We start from the raw sequence: 13421 nt of genomic DNA, 5'->3' as shown, positions 1-13421 counted from the left end.
ATTTTTATTATCTTATAATTAAAATTTAAAATGAATAAATGAAATAAAAATACATAAATAAATAATAATAACAAGAGTATAATTATTTTCATTTAAAATATAAGATGTTTTATGGGATTTTTTAAACCAAAAAATTAATGGACATTTTTGAATCCATGGAAGGATAAATATATTTTACACTAAATTTAAGGAGCATTCGATTTGTCGAATCTTAGATTATGTTCCGTAGTAGAATTATAGAAATGTAAATTACCTTATTTGGTTCATTAGACTGGAATGTAAGGCTTAGGTGGAAGGTAAGATTACCAAAAAGCATATTTTACTCAACTGTTTTCGTTATGGAATTTGTTTTTTTTAACAAGTTTAGTTCCTTTAACATTTTCTAGTCTTAACTTCCATAAAATTATGATCATTTATTACAATTCTTACTTTTTATTATAATTTTTATATTAATAAGTAAATATATTATGTTGAAATAAATTTATAAATCACAATTATAATAATTCATGAAAAGTGATTGCAACACTAACCATAATTATAGTTGTAACCATAATTAATATATTAATAAATAAATTATTAAATAAAATATAATAATTATAATTGTAAAGTATGACATCTAATGGTTAAACAAAAATATCTTTTGTTTACTTTATTTAAGAAAAAATTAAATGGATTAGAATAATAAAATAAATAGTAAATTGGTCCAAAATTTAAGATCACGCATGAAATCTAAGATTAATTAAGGAATGAACTGTAATGAGATTACACTATATATTACGAGATAGTCGAAATGTTGAAATCTGAACACTATAATTTCATTCTAAAATGTAACATTGCGAATCGTAATCTAAAATTTTTAAATTCAAAACCATGGATTAGGATATAACAAGAACAAAATTACAGATTGAGGTAGTTCATTATGCAAATTTTATATTAACTTCGCTAATGGTAATCAAGGAAGATCCTATTGTTTTCTAGGGTTAGTCTACCTTACGAATATTCCTGGAGATAATTATATAATAATACTAGTCGTTTGGGGTCCAACAGCCATGATCCACCATCTGCCATAAGAATAAACAGAGGAGGGTAGCTATATAAAATCTTTGAACAGCAATATAAATATTAAATGGAGGGAGTTGGTATTTCTAGAAACCAGAGTTTAATTTAATTCTTCTATATATGCTTTGTCATTTGTTTGAATTTTAATATCCTTCCTTTCTCTCGAAATTCCAATGAAAAAGTCTGAATTGTCCTTAGCACTACTGCATTTTAATATTTCTTTTTATACCCAGAAAAAGAGGACAGAGATAAGCACTATAATTATTTTTTTAATCTAGAATTGTGGTAATAACTAAGACTTGTCAAAGATAAGTTTTTAAAATGCCATTTGGGACATCTAGGATTATATCTAGTGGCATAAAAATCAAGTTTTAATCTTAATTTCACAACAACACGAAAGGTGATATATTTTTATTATGGGTAAACTACAAAAATAGTCATTTTTGTTTGCCTCATATTACATTTTAATTATTTATATTTAAAATGTTGCATTTTAGTCACTTACATTATCATTTTGTTACAAAGTGATTACTCTATCGTTAAACTCCGTTACCTCCTGAACGACAGTCCTACGTGGCAGTCCAAATGGGTTTTAAATGCCAACTTGGGTGTCGATGAAAATAGGTTTTTAATTAAATAAATTTAGTTTAGACTGCCACGTAGGACATCCAAGTTGGCATTTAAAACCTATTTGGACTACCACGTAGGACCGTCGTTAGGGAGGTAATGGAGCTTAATGGTAGAGTGACAATTTCGTAACAAAACTAAAGCGTAACATTTTACACATAAGTGACTAAAATGTAATATGAGGAAAACAAAAGTGACTATTTTTATAGTTTACCCTTCTATTATTTAGGTAATGGAATAAAATGCTTAATTTTAGATTGTCCTTTTGCCTTTTTATCCTTCGATAAACCATGATTCATAGCTTTTCATCAATGGTTTTTTTCTTTTTTTCCTTTTTCAAATAAAGGCAAAAGAAGAAAGTATACTTTATTTAAAAGCGAAATGTGAGTAACCTTTCATGGTTTACACTTTCACCCTTTGTTCTTCTTCACCTACTACAAATCATTTTTGTTTTGAATGGTATTCAAAAGATAATCATTAACAGTAATGTCGTATTAATATTAATTTAACACATTATATATCCATTTTTATTTTTTACAAAGAGAAAGACAATAGAGTTGAGCAAGAGCAGTAGACAAAATTATCAGGACAATAAAATGGATTATAGGATCCATATCAATATTTTGAACACACTTGTTTCTTCATAAATTTTAACACGCCATATTCTAGTATGGGAAAGTGGAAGCGGTGACGAAAATGAAAACGCCTGAAAACTTGGATCGTCATGTATACAATTTACCCTACCAAGAAGGCACGTGTAAAATATTTAAAATATTGCCTTCTAGAACGCGAGATTCAATGTATCAATCTTCTTTTTGGAACCAAAAGGAAAATATACCAACCTTCTTCGAACCAGCGACCTTTCAGATTTTATATGATTGTTAGGGTCAAAGAGAGATGTTTTACCACGCGCCCGACAGGAGCGTTTCAGATTTCACGTTGTCCTTTTTGTAGGTCCACGATCATTATTATAAATATATATATATATATAGATTTTTTTGTTTTTCTCTGGAAACAATTCAACATCTGCGGCTCCATGAAACTCCACACGTCTTCCACGTCATAATTAATTGTAAATAAATTAGTGGAAAGTAAAACCCACTATTGTCACTCCAGATTTGCTTACTGCAACCCCTTTGCGGTTATTATATAAATTACAAAAACAAAAACGTCCTCTTCCTTTACCTTTTAACAAGATAGGATCAGGAAGAACAATAATCCAATGAATCTATAATTGCTTTAACATCACGTTGAGAGATCAGTGAATCTTTAAAAAAGAAAAAAAAGGGGTTGAGTTAACTTCTGATAATGTCATATTCAAGACTTTCTTTCTTGGCTCTTTTGCTAATTGATTAATAAATTTTGAGTTATTCTGTAATATTTACAACAGGTTAAACTTAAAAGCTTGTTGTGTTCCGAACAAATGTGCTTTTCCCCTTGTTCTGTTTTTCTTTTTACTTCTTTTAAGAAATTTACTACAAAACAATAACGGTTACAAACAGACGAAGAAAAAGGAAGTCCCGTGTCAACCCTGTAATAATAAATAAACTGCCTTCAATATAATGACAACTTTCGTCTCTAGAAACCGGCAAATTTCCTTGTTCGTCACTATGCTTGCTTGGTCTGGCAGATTAATGTGAACGCCAAGCAGCCATCTTTTTTTCTTAAATGCCACTACCTTGAGTCCACTCTTCGTTTCAATTCTTCTTCTTTCTCTGTTTACTTGTATAAAAGAAGGGTCTTCCCTTTCTTGTCTGTTTCTTCAAATCGCCGGCATGTCCAACGCCTGTTCCCACCGGCAAATTTTTCTTTCTCTATGTTTCCTGTTCTGTTTCACCTTCCCTTGTTATGTAAAATCCGATGAACTTCAAATACTGCTGACGTTGAAATCAGCTCTCAATAAATCAAGCACCGATGTTCTCGATTCATGGGCGGCTACCGGTTCCGTTTGCAGCTTCAATGGAATCACCTGTGACGCTGGAGGGTCGGTTAAGGAAATCGAGCTTTCGAGTCAGAAGTTGACGGGCGTTCTTCCTTTGGATTCAATATGCCAGCTTCAATCCTTGGATAAGCTTTCCATGGGGCACAATTCATTGTATGGTGCGATCACCGAGGATTTGAATAACTGTTCAAAGCTTAGATATTTGGATCTCGGGAACAATCCTTTCTCGGGTCCATTCCCGGATATATCAGCTCTCAGCGAGTTGCAGTACCTTTATTTGAACGGCAGTGGATTTTCGGGTCGTTTCCCATGGAAATCGCTAGAAAACATGAACAATCTTACTGTTATGAGCCTGGGGGACAACCCTTTCGATCGAACCCCGTTTCCGGATCAAATCGTGAAGTTGAAGAAACTGAATTGGCTTTATTTGGCGAATTGCAGCATTGAAGGGAAGATCCCACCCGCCATTGGAGATCTCACCGAGCTTAAAGATTTGGAGCTCCAATTAAATTATTTATCAGGTGATATTCCATCGGAGATTGGAAAACTTCGCAAGCTCTGGCAGCTGGAGCTTTACGCCAATGAACTCACCGGAAAACTTCCTGCTGGATTGAGAAATCTGACAAGCCTGGAATATTTTGATGCCTCGAGCAACCATCTCGAAGGGGATATCTCGGAAGTGAAGTATTTGACCAACCTGGTGAGCCTGCAGCTCTTTGAGAACCGGTTTAACGGTGGAGTACCGCCCGAGTTGGGTGAGTTCAAGAAGCTGGTGAATCTGTCACTTTATACCAACATGTTGACTGGTCCCCTTCCTCAAAAGCTAGGCTCTTGGGCTGATTTTGACTACATCGATGTATCGGAGAATCTCTTGACGGGTCCAATTCCTCCAGATATGTGCAAAAAGGGAACCATGAGAGGGCTCCTTATGCTTCAGAATCGCTTCACCGGTGAAATCCCGACGACTTACGCGAGTTGTGCCACTATGAAGCGGTTCAGAGTCAGCAACAACTCGCTTTCAGGCATAGTTCCTGCCGGAATATGGGGATTGCCCCAAGTGGAAATAATTGACATTGCTTACAATCGTTTTGAAGGTCCAATTACATCTGATATCAAAAATGCAAAAGAGATTGGGATATTGTCAGCTGAGTTCAATCGGTTATCAGGTGAGTTACCTAAAGAGATTTCAGGAGCCACGTCTTTGGTTAAAATTGAGCTAAATGACAATCAGATGTCAGGAGAAATCCCTGATGGAATTGGGGAACTGAAAGCATTGAGCAGCCTTAAATTGCAGAACAATATGTTCTCTGGTCCCATACCAGACTCATTAGGCTCTTGTGCTTCCATCAGTAACATAAACGTGGCTAACAATTCTCTTTCGGGCAAAATCCCGTCATCTTTAGGTTCTTTGCCGACGTTGAACTCTCTGGATTTGTCTCGAAACGAACTTTCGGGTAGAATTCCAGAGAGCTTGTCGTTTCTCAGGTTGAACCTTTTTGATCTGTCCTATAACCGTTTAACCGGTCCTGTACCCCAGTCTCTTGCCGTCGAAGCATATAACGGTAGCTTGGCCGGAAATCCAGGCCTTTGCAGTTCAACTATCAAATCTTTCAAGCAATGTCCACCGGATTCCGGAATGTCGAAACATGTTCGTACGCTTATAGTTTGTTTGGCCGTAGGTGCAATCATGCTTGCTTCACTTGGATGTATCTTATATTTAAGGAGGAAGGAAAAAGATCATAACCGTTCATTGAAGGAAGAATCATGGGATGTTAAGTCTTTCCATGTGTTAACTTTCACTGAAGATGATATTCTTGATTCTATCAAGCAAGAGAATCTTATTGGGAAAGGAGGGGCCGGGAATGTATATAAAGTTATGCTTTCTAATGGTGTAGAACTCGCTGTGAAACACATATGGAACACGGATTCTCATGGCCGCTGGAAGAGCCGGAGCAGTACCCCGATCCTTGGCAGACGTTCGGGAAAGGAAAAGGAGTTCGATGCGGAGGTACAGACACTGAGCTCAATAAGACATGTCAATGTGGTCAAGCTTTACTGCAGCATTACTAGCGAAGACTCGAGCCTGTTGGTGTACGAGTACTTGCCTAACGGGAGCTTGTGGGATCGGTTGCATACGAGTCGAAAAATGGAGCTCGATTGGGATACAAGGTACGAGATTGCAGTCGGTGCAGCTAAGGGACTGGAGTACCTTCATCATGGATGTGAAAGGCCGGTGATCCACCGGGATGTCAAATCGAGCAACATATTGCTGGATGAGTTTTTGAAGCCTAGGATTGCAGATTTCGGACTTGCCAAGATTGTCCAAGCCAATGGTGGCAAAGACTCAACCCATGTCATTGCAGGCACCCATGGATATATAGCTCCTGGTAAGTTAAATTTCAGTTGTTTACTTCCCAAATGAAGCATTGGTCACAAAATTATCTTTTACAGATCCTGTTTTATTAATAGTACAAATGTTAATTCTGCAGAATACGGTTACACATACAAAGTAAACGAGAAGAGCGATGTGTACAGTTTCGGAGTAGTATTAATGGAGCTAGTGAGCGGAAAAAGACCTATCGAACCAGAGTTCGGAGATAATAAAGACATAGTGTCTTGGGTTTCAAGCAAACTAAAGAACAAAGAGAGTGTTTTACGTATAGTGGACCCTAGAATCCCAGTTGCTTTCAAAGAAGATGCTGTGAAGGTGCTGAAAATAGCCATTTTGTGCACGACCCAGCTGCCGGCACTTAGACCAACCATGAGAAGCGTGGTTCAAATGCTGGAAGAAGCTGAACCATGCAAATTGGTCAGCATCGTAATCAATAAGGACGGTGAAGTGAAGAAAAAGGAAGCCATGGATTCTGCCGACCAGTTCAACCTATAGTCCCAAAATCCTGTAACATTGCCAGCTATTGTAATAACCATTTTTGTACCATATTGTAAAATTGAATCAGCTCTGATCACTTGTGAAGTATTAGCTAGAGTCCGTGATAGTGGTATTAATTGTACGCTTTATATGAGACAAGAAATGCCAGTTTTCTTCTCTCTTTTTTTTCAGATGAAATCTGCCAAAAACAATAAACACTGTTATCATGAAATCTTATGACATTACTCATCTGAAACAATTTGATCCAACAGGTTTTGGAAGCTACCAAAGATTTCTGTTGTATCTCGTAACATACAAGATTATATTTAATCCAATTAATTTGTTGGAAGGCGTTGCGTCGGAAAACAAATTCCATATCTTTTAGGCTTAGCTGACCAATCAAGCAAGAGCCAATTTAGATGATGATTCTAATTCTAGAAGCCTAGGCTTGATCTCAACTTTATATTATTTCCATGGCAATGGTGACCCTCAGATTATTAACTAATTTGCCATAAACTTTGCATAGCTGTGACGTAACACTCGTGTTATTTTAAACCATTTTAATTTACTTATACGCAACAAAAAAGGGGCAATCAAATGGACAACGAAATGCTGATCGAAGCATATAAATAATTTTTGCAATTTATTGAGTATTAACTTGACACACACTCATATATGTTTCTCTATTTAAAATGCAAATTGATATAATATGTAGGAGATGTTGTTAATTCTAAGGGTTTAATTTGCTTAAGTATTTTGCATTTTTACTTATTTTAATGATATAAAATTTATAAAAACAAAATAAATCAAAATTATAAAAAATTGAAAAAGAAATAGAATGAAGTACACGGAGACAAGAAATTTAAATTGTGGAGTCAAATTTTGAAAAGTTAAAATGTTTGATAAATTTGTAATTTGAGCTGTCAATTCTTGAATAGCTAGAAAGGCTAAATTTAATTAGTTTGACTTTTTTTTTATATTGGTTTGTATTTCACTTTGACTATTCACTCTTTCTTGTTGTTCTTCTCCTACTTTACTTGTAAACTTTTTAAAAATACATTTAAACCTTACACAAAAAGTTTTTACTGAAGCTAATATACAATTAATTATTTTCATTAACAAAATAAAAATCATTTAAGTGCTTTTTGGTATCATGGTAATACAATATATCAATTTTCAAATACAAGATTCACAATAATTACACGACAATAATAATTTCTAAATAAAAATACTAAATATTTAATCAATATTTTTAAAAATCAAGATTATAAATACAACCAATTTTAATTTCTTCACGGATTTGTATTAGTTAACATGTACAAATTATTATCCAATCAATATATTAGAAATCTCATACAAAATCAATATCCAAAAATCATTCAATCAATAAAAACTAGATCTTGTATAAAAATCTTAATCTATCACAAGAAAAGTCGAACGAATAAGAGAATTTTGAGAGAAAAGTAATGAGTGTTAAAAGAAAATAAAATGGATTTTAGTGGATATGGATATTCTTTTGTTTTTATATAAAATAATTTTGTAAAAATAATTATTTTAAAAATTTTGGTAAATAATTTTCAAATTTTTATGGGTCAATTTATCAATTATATAATTTTTTTATAAAAATTACGAGTAAAATTTCTTTTATTTTTCTTTAATTGCCCCACAATCATGCATGTGGCTTCGTCAATAAGTACACGTGGACTGTCATGCAAGTTATAGTGTTTAAAATTTTAACATTTTAGTTAGTATTCTTGTTAGAAAAATATCATTTCGACTTTTTTTTTTCAAAAGATTGATAGTCAAATTTGACTCTTTATAAAAGATTGTGGACCAAATTTAGTTTAAAAAAAACAAGAATCAAATTGACAAAAAATATAAATATTAAGGGCTAAATTTGGCATTATGCTAGATGTTTTCGATGAAAAACCTTTAGCTATTTGGTTTATTTTTTGTTAAACTTTGCTATCGGTCCTTATTATGGATTCAATCCATATACTTTAATTTGGTAATTTTAGTAAAGATATTTTTCAAAATTTGAAATTTCAATCTTGACCCAATAGTAGACATTATATTCATTAAGTTATGTTATTTCCAACATATAACACAAAGAACATATTATTGCCTATATAATGTTATGTCATGCTGTTATTTTTATATATTTCTCACTAAAAGGTCGGCTAAATGATTTTACGGTTGATGTTCGCATCAATACTAAAATTTTGTAATTAAAAAAATATAATGATTGAGAATGATCTAATATAAAATTTAAAAAATAATGAAATTAATATATATATATATATATATAAATTAAATCCACACTTAGCATGCAACTAATAACAAAACCTGTCCTTTATTATTGAAAAAATAAAACCAAGAGATACAAATATTCAATAAATATTGCTAGGCGGGATCTTAAAATATTGTATTTATTATAATATTTTCCTATTTATTAAATATCGATGGCTAGGTCACCGGGCTTTAGCCCATTTAGACAAGATTATCAATTATCAATGCCCGGGTCTTGAGCTTTTAGACACAAACAACCCAAATTGATATCAATTAGTAATTGTCTAAAAAAGGAAAATTGGGTATGGGCCTAGATGCATGTAATAAAAAATGTGTTGGTGGAATGATATTATGTGTACTTGCATATAAATTTTGTGATTGATATTTTAATAGTTGGTAAACACATTATGCTCATCGTGCGTGCCCCTTCCCCTGTTGCCGCCTAAGTATATGGGATATTTTAAGAAATGAATATCCTTATTACTCCTTCGTCATATGAAATATGAATTAGTAAGTAATAATAGCATGGCATTTTGAATTCGAGATGAAATTTTTTTTGATTTCTTTTTTTTTTACATGGTCTATTTTGACGAGGTATTCTTATTTTTGTTGAATTTATTGTCTCAAGCATTCAATTCAAAATGAAGACTAATAAAATAATTAAAAAATTTTTTACAAAACGATTTAGAAAATAATTAATACGATTTGATTCTTCAACCTCAATTAGGAGTACCCCTGAAGCCCACTTCCCATACTACGAGTGAAAGGGAAAAATGTAAAGACTACCATTAAAGCAGCCCAAACAAAACTTACTATATCCATGTGTATTATGTCCCCTATCTCTATGATTATGAAACAAACATGAAGGAATTTAATTTTTCCATTATTGTTCACTAATAATAGTGGAATTATTGGCGTAGGGTCAAAAAGAAAAAAGAATTGTGGCATGCCACCGTTGATGAATGACTTCAATAAATTCGCTTATAACAAGCTTTTCAATTCCTCAGTTTGAGCTACGAGAGAATGTACAAATATTCCGTGAATATTTGGAGTTGTAATTAGTTTCTTATCATTCGATAAGCGTCTTGTATTTTATAAAAATTGGGGGCAATGTAATCTTTATGTAAAGGCCACCCTGTCCAACTTTCGGGCATTAAGATACGTTTTAGTCATGGATGATTTTCATAAGAGATTCCCAACATGTCATAAGATTCTCGTTCTTGAAAATCCGAACTTTTCCAAACCCAAAAAACAGATGGAATTCTAGGGTTATTCCTTGGAGCAAATACTTTTATACATACCTCTTCCGGTTGATCGACACCATACTCTATTCTCGTAAGATGATACACACTGGCTAACAGTCCGCCTGATGCTACATCATAGGCACATTAGGAACATAGATAATTGTAACCATATACATATAAAATAACAGCAATGGAATACCAATCCTCGGGCTTTATTTGTAAAGTCTCTATTCCTTGGTAATCAAAACCCAAAGATCTATGAATTAGCCAGTGTTTGACTAGTCAAACAGACAAACGACGCTGCATCTTTTTATCTATCCCACACTTTTCTTTTTTATTTGTCATTCTTGTAAGATAAGTATTTCGCATTTATGAAGTAAATGACACTTCAAAAACATTTTTAGATTTATGAATATTGTATTCCTGACAATTTTAATCATGGTGGGGTAATTAATTAGAGCATCTGAGTCTAGGTTTAAGAAGTATATTTCAATTAAATTTATCTTTTCTGTTGTCTTAATGTTTTTTATGCTCGTTTAAAATATTGTAAATTTATATTTAATTTTTATGTATTTATAGGTTATTTTATGTCGATTTTAAAGCACTCTTCTAATTATTTCATATTGACATTTGTGTTATCTTTTATGTTTTGAGTGTTATAAATTTATATAACTTTTCATGACATGTTGATCTGTGAATGTTGTACTCGTAATATTGTTGTCGTTGTTTTTTTTCCCTTTTTTGTGTCATGTTGTTTTACATAGTTTATAATAGTAGTCCAACTTCGAAGAACATTATATCTATTTTTATTGCGATTTAATTAATTTCATATTTTACATAATTTTTAGAGTAACTCGACATAAGAGGAAAAATAATAATTTGTGTCATCTTCATATTATTCATTTCATGTCTTTCAAAGATTGTAAATTTGTATAAATATATGCATTTTATGTAATTTTGGATCATATGTACTGTTATAATCGTTTGATGTCTCGTATTTTTCATAATTTATCATAATAATTTAATTATAATCATAATTTATTTATTTGAGAATTAAACCATAACATAACTTAACATTAACTAATTTAATGCATGAGGTAACACAACTCAACGGTCATTTATGTTATTAATTAAAGAGGATATAGTTCCTCCCCGACTTATGAATAGGAGGATAAAACGTTTCAGTGCATTTGAATCCACGTCTTTCTATATTGATAAAATTAAGACTCAATCAACTAATTATGATAAAGTTGAATATGATTTAATACTATTGTCTCATGAAATTGCATTCGATTTTCGTAGAATTATTCACTCTCTTTACACACTTGGCAAATCGTGTTGATATTTCATATTATTTGTTTGTTTTTGAAGTAATATTTTTATGTCATATTCATATACTTATATATTTTTAAGTTTTATAAATCCTATTACTTTTATGTGTAGATGTCGTATTTATATTACTTTTATGTGTTATGTTTTGTAGATATATTTAATTTAGAGAATAATTTATTTATATAATTTTAACGGTGAGAATAATTTATTTGGTAATATCATATTCGTCTTGTATTTTAATTGTAATACATCGATAAAATGTATCATAAATTTTTAAAATGAAGTATTTGTTTCATGTTTTATTTTTTTCGCGATTTTAATTCTTTCAAATTTTTATCAAGATTAACTCTAAATTTATTTTTTGTAAGAATTAAATCAATGCACTAAACAATTTTAGAAATCATAAGAAAACCTTTGAGGATTCCATAGGAAATTATTGTAGGGAATGAGGGAGAGGGAAAAGCTTATATTGGAAGCAAATTTAAAGTTTATGTGAAATATCTTAGTTGATTCTTACATACACTCTCAAAAGTTGTTCCTAGGCCTTTTCTTTATTTATGAATCATTCAGTCACTTTGATTGATGAAATGAAATAGACAAGAAAACTAATTTTCTTTTTCCTGGAAAAGTTGGTGTGAAAGAAAATGATAGTTATGTATGTAAAGTTAGGGTACACTATTTTATGATTTATTTCCACTTTTCATCATTTACCTTACAATTTTTTTAATGAAAACAATATGTAATAGTGTAGATTGAGTCATAAGGCAAACCGTAACCCTTATTTTCATTATATTATGGAAAGTAAATCAAATTGAAAAAGGAATTGAGCCTCCAAAAGAATAATATTATGCTCCCCTATATAATAATAATAATAAAGCAGATTTATTATATAGAAATAGGGTTAGCACTTGAGGAACATTATTCAGTGCATTCAGCTAAAATCGATTACTGTCTGGTCATATTTTGGCACCTATTCATCTATTTTTTCTTAAACGAAAAAATAAAAATAATAACCGAATTCTTATGAAAAAAGTATATTTAATTGTGTTCTCAATGACCCAAAAATCAATTGGCTTTTTTATTAATGGAAATTGTCAAGTTCGGGGTTTTCTGTTAACATTACTGACATATTTGACAGAAAGTCATCAGAAATTGCCAAATGGAAAACTACTTTTTAAAAATAATTAAAATGTGCATATAGAACGAATTAGATAAATTTTGCATGAATACAAAATTAAAAAAATTTAAAATTTATAAAAAAATTAAAAAATGTTAATATTTTAAACATAATTGAATATCACCCATATGCTTTATCTTCAATACTCTCATAAATTTCTCTTCATTCTCTGCTCTCTTGATTCCTCTTGTATGTTCTCGTTACTTGTTTTGAATTTTACACATTTTTACTCATTAAAAAAAATTGAAAAAGCTTATTATTTTTAGTCCACCTACAGAACACACACTTAACCCGATGAATCACCTCATTCACTGTTCTGTCCACAGTCTCCACTATGGTAGAAGAAGGGTGGGTTTGGATGGGCGATTAAGTGCGGTGCGGTGCGGTGCGTTTAGTTTACTTTTTATCTCACGCTACAGTATCGCTACAGTATATAATCTCACCGCCACCGCTGTTTTTACACTAACCACAGGTAAACTCACCGCCTATCCAAACCCACCCAAAGTGTGGTAATGTAATACGATCGCAACTCTTGCAATAAGGCAAATGGATTGTAATTACACCTCTTTTTTTTTTATTTGCTTTGAAGGAAGGTCATGAAAGACGCATGTTTTAGATCCAATTCCATCATCTCCTTAGCCTCCAAGAGTTTTATAGGGTTAAATCTTACATTATAATTTAGTTTTGTTTAATAGTAAGTATCCATATTATACTTATTTCTGTGCCTATGGGAATAATTAAATTAAAATATCTGGATCACAATGCTCTAATAATCACTGCTTTTTGTAATTTCATTTGTTAATATTAAGAATGGTTAATTAGTATTAAAATTGTTAATATTCTAAAATTTTTACAATTTTAATATATTTTTTATAATTTTGA

At 31.6% G+C, this 13421-nt stretch overlaps 1 protein-coding gene and 1 pseudogene across 1 annotated transcript; one reads left to right on the top strand and one right to left on the bottom strand.

Moving 5' to 3' along the window:
* Positions 1-3221: 3221 nt before the first annotated feature.
* On the top strand, positions 3222-6729 carry LOC105769413 (receptor-like protein kinase 7). Its single transcript, XM_012590030.2, has 2 exons — positions 3222-6015; positions 6118-6729. The coding sequence occupies exons 1-2, from the start codon at positions 3462-3464 to the stop codon at positions 6513-6515; spliced, it is 2952 nt and encodes a 983-aa protein (XP_012445484.1). The 5' UTR covers positions 3222-3461; the 3' UTR covers positions 6516-6729.
* Positions 6730-9844: 3115 nt separating this feature from the next.
* Positions 9845-10336, bottom strand: LOC128040995 (NAD(P)H-quinone oxidoreductase subunit J, chloroplastic-like; annotated as a pseudogene).
* Between the last annotated feature and the right edge of the window lie 3085 nt (positions 10337-13421).

This window comes from Gossypium raimondii, chromosome 5 (assembly GCF_025698545.1).
Source record: "Gossypium raimondii isolate GPD5lz chromosome 5, ASM2569854v1, whole genome shotgun sequence".
In the NCBI taxonomy this organism is placed as follows: domain Eukaryota; kingdom Viridiplantae; phylum Streptophyta; class Magnoliopsida; order Malvales; family Malvaceae; genus Gossypium; species Gossypium raimondii.
Note: the sequence above shows the minus strand (reverse complement) of the source record. Positions and strands in the feature narration are given on the sequence as shown.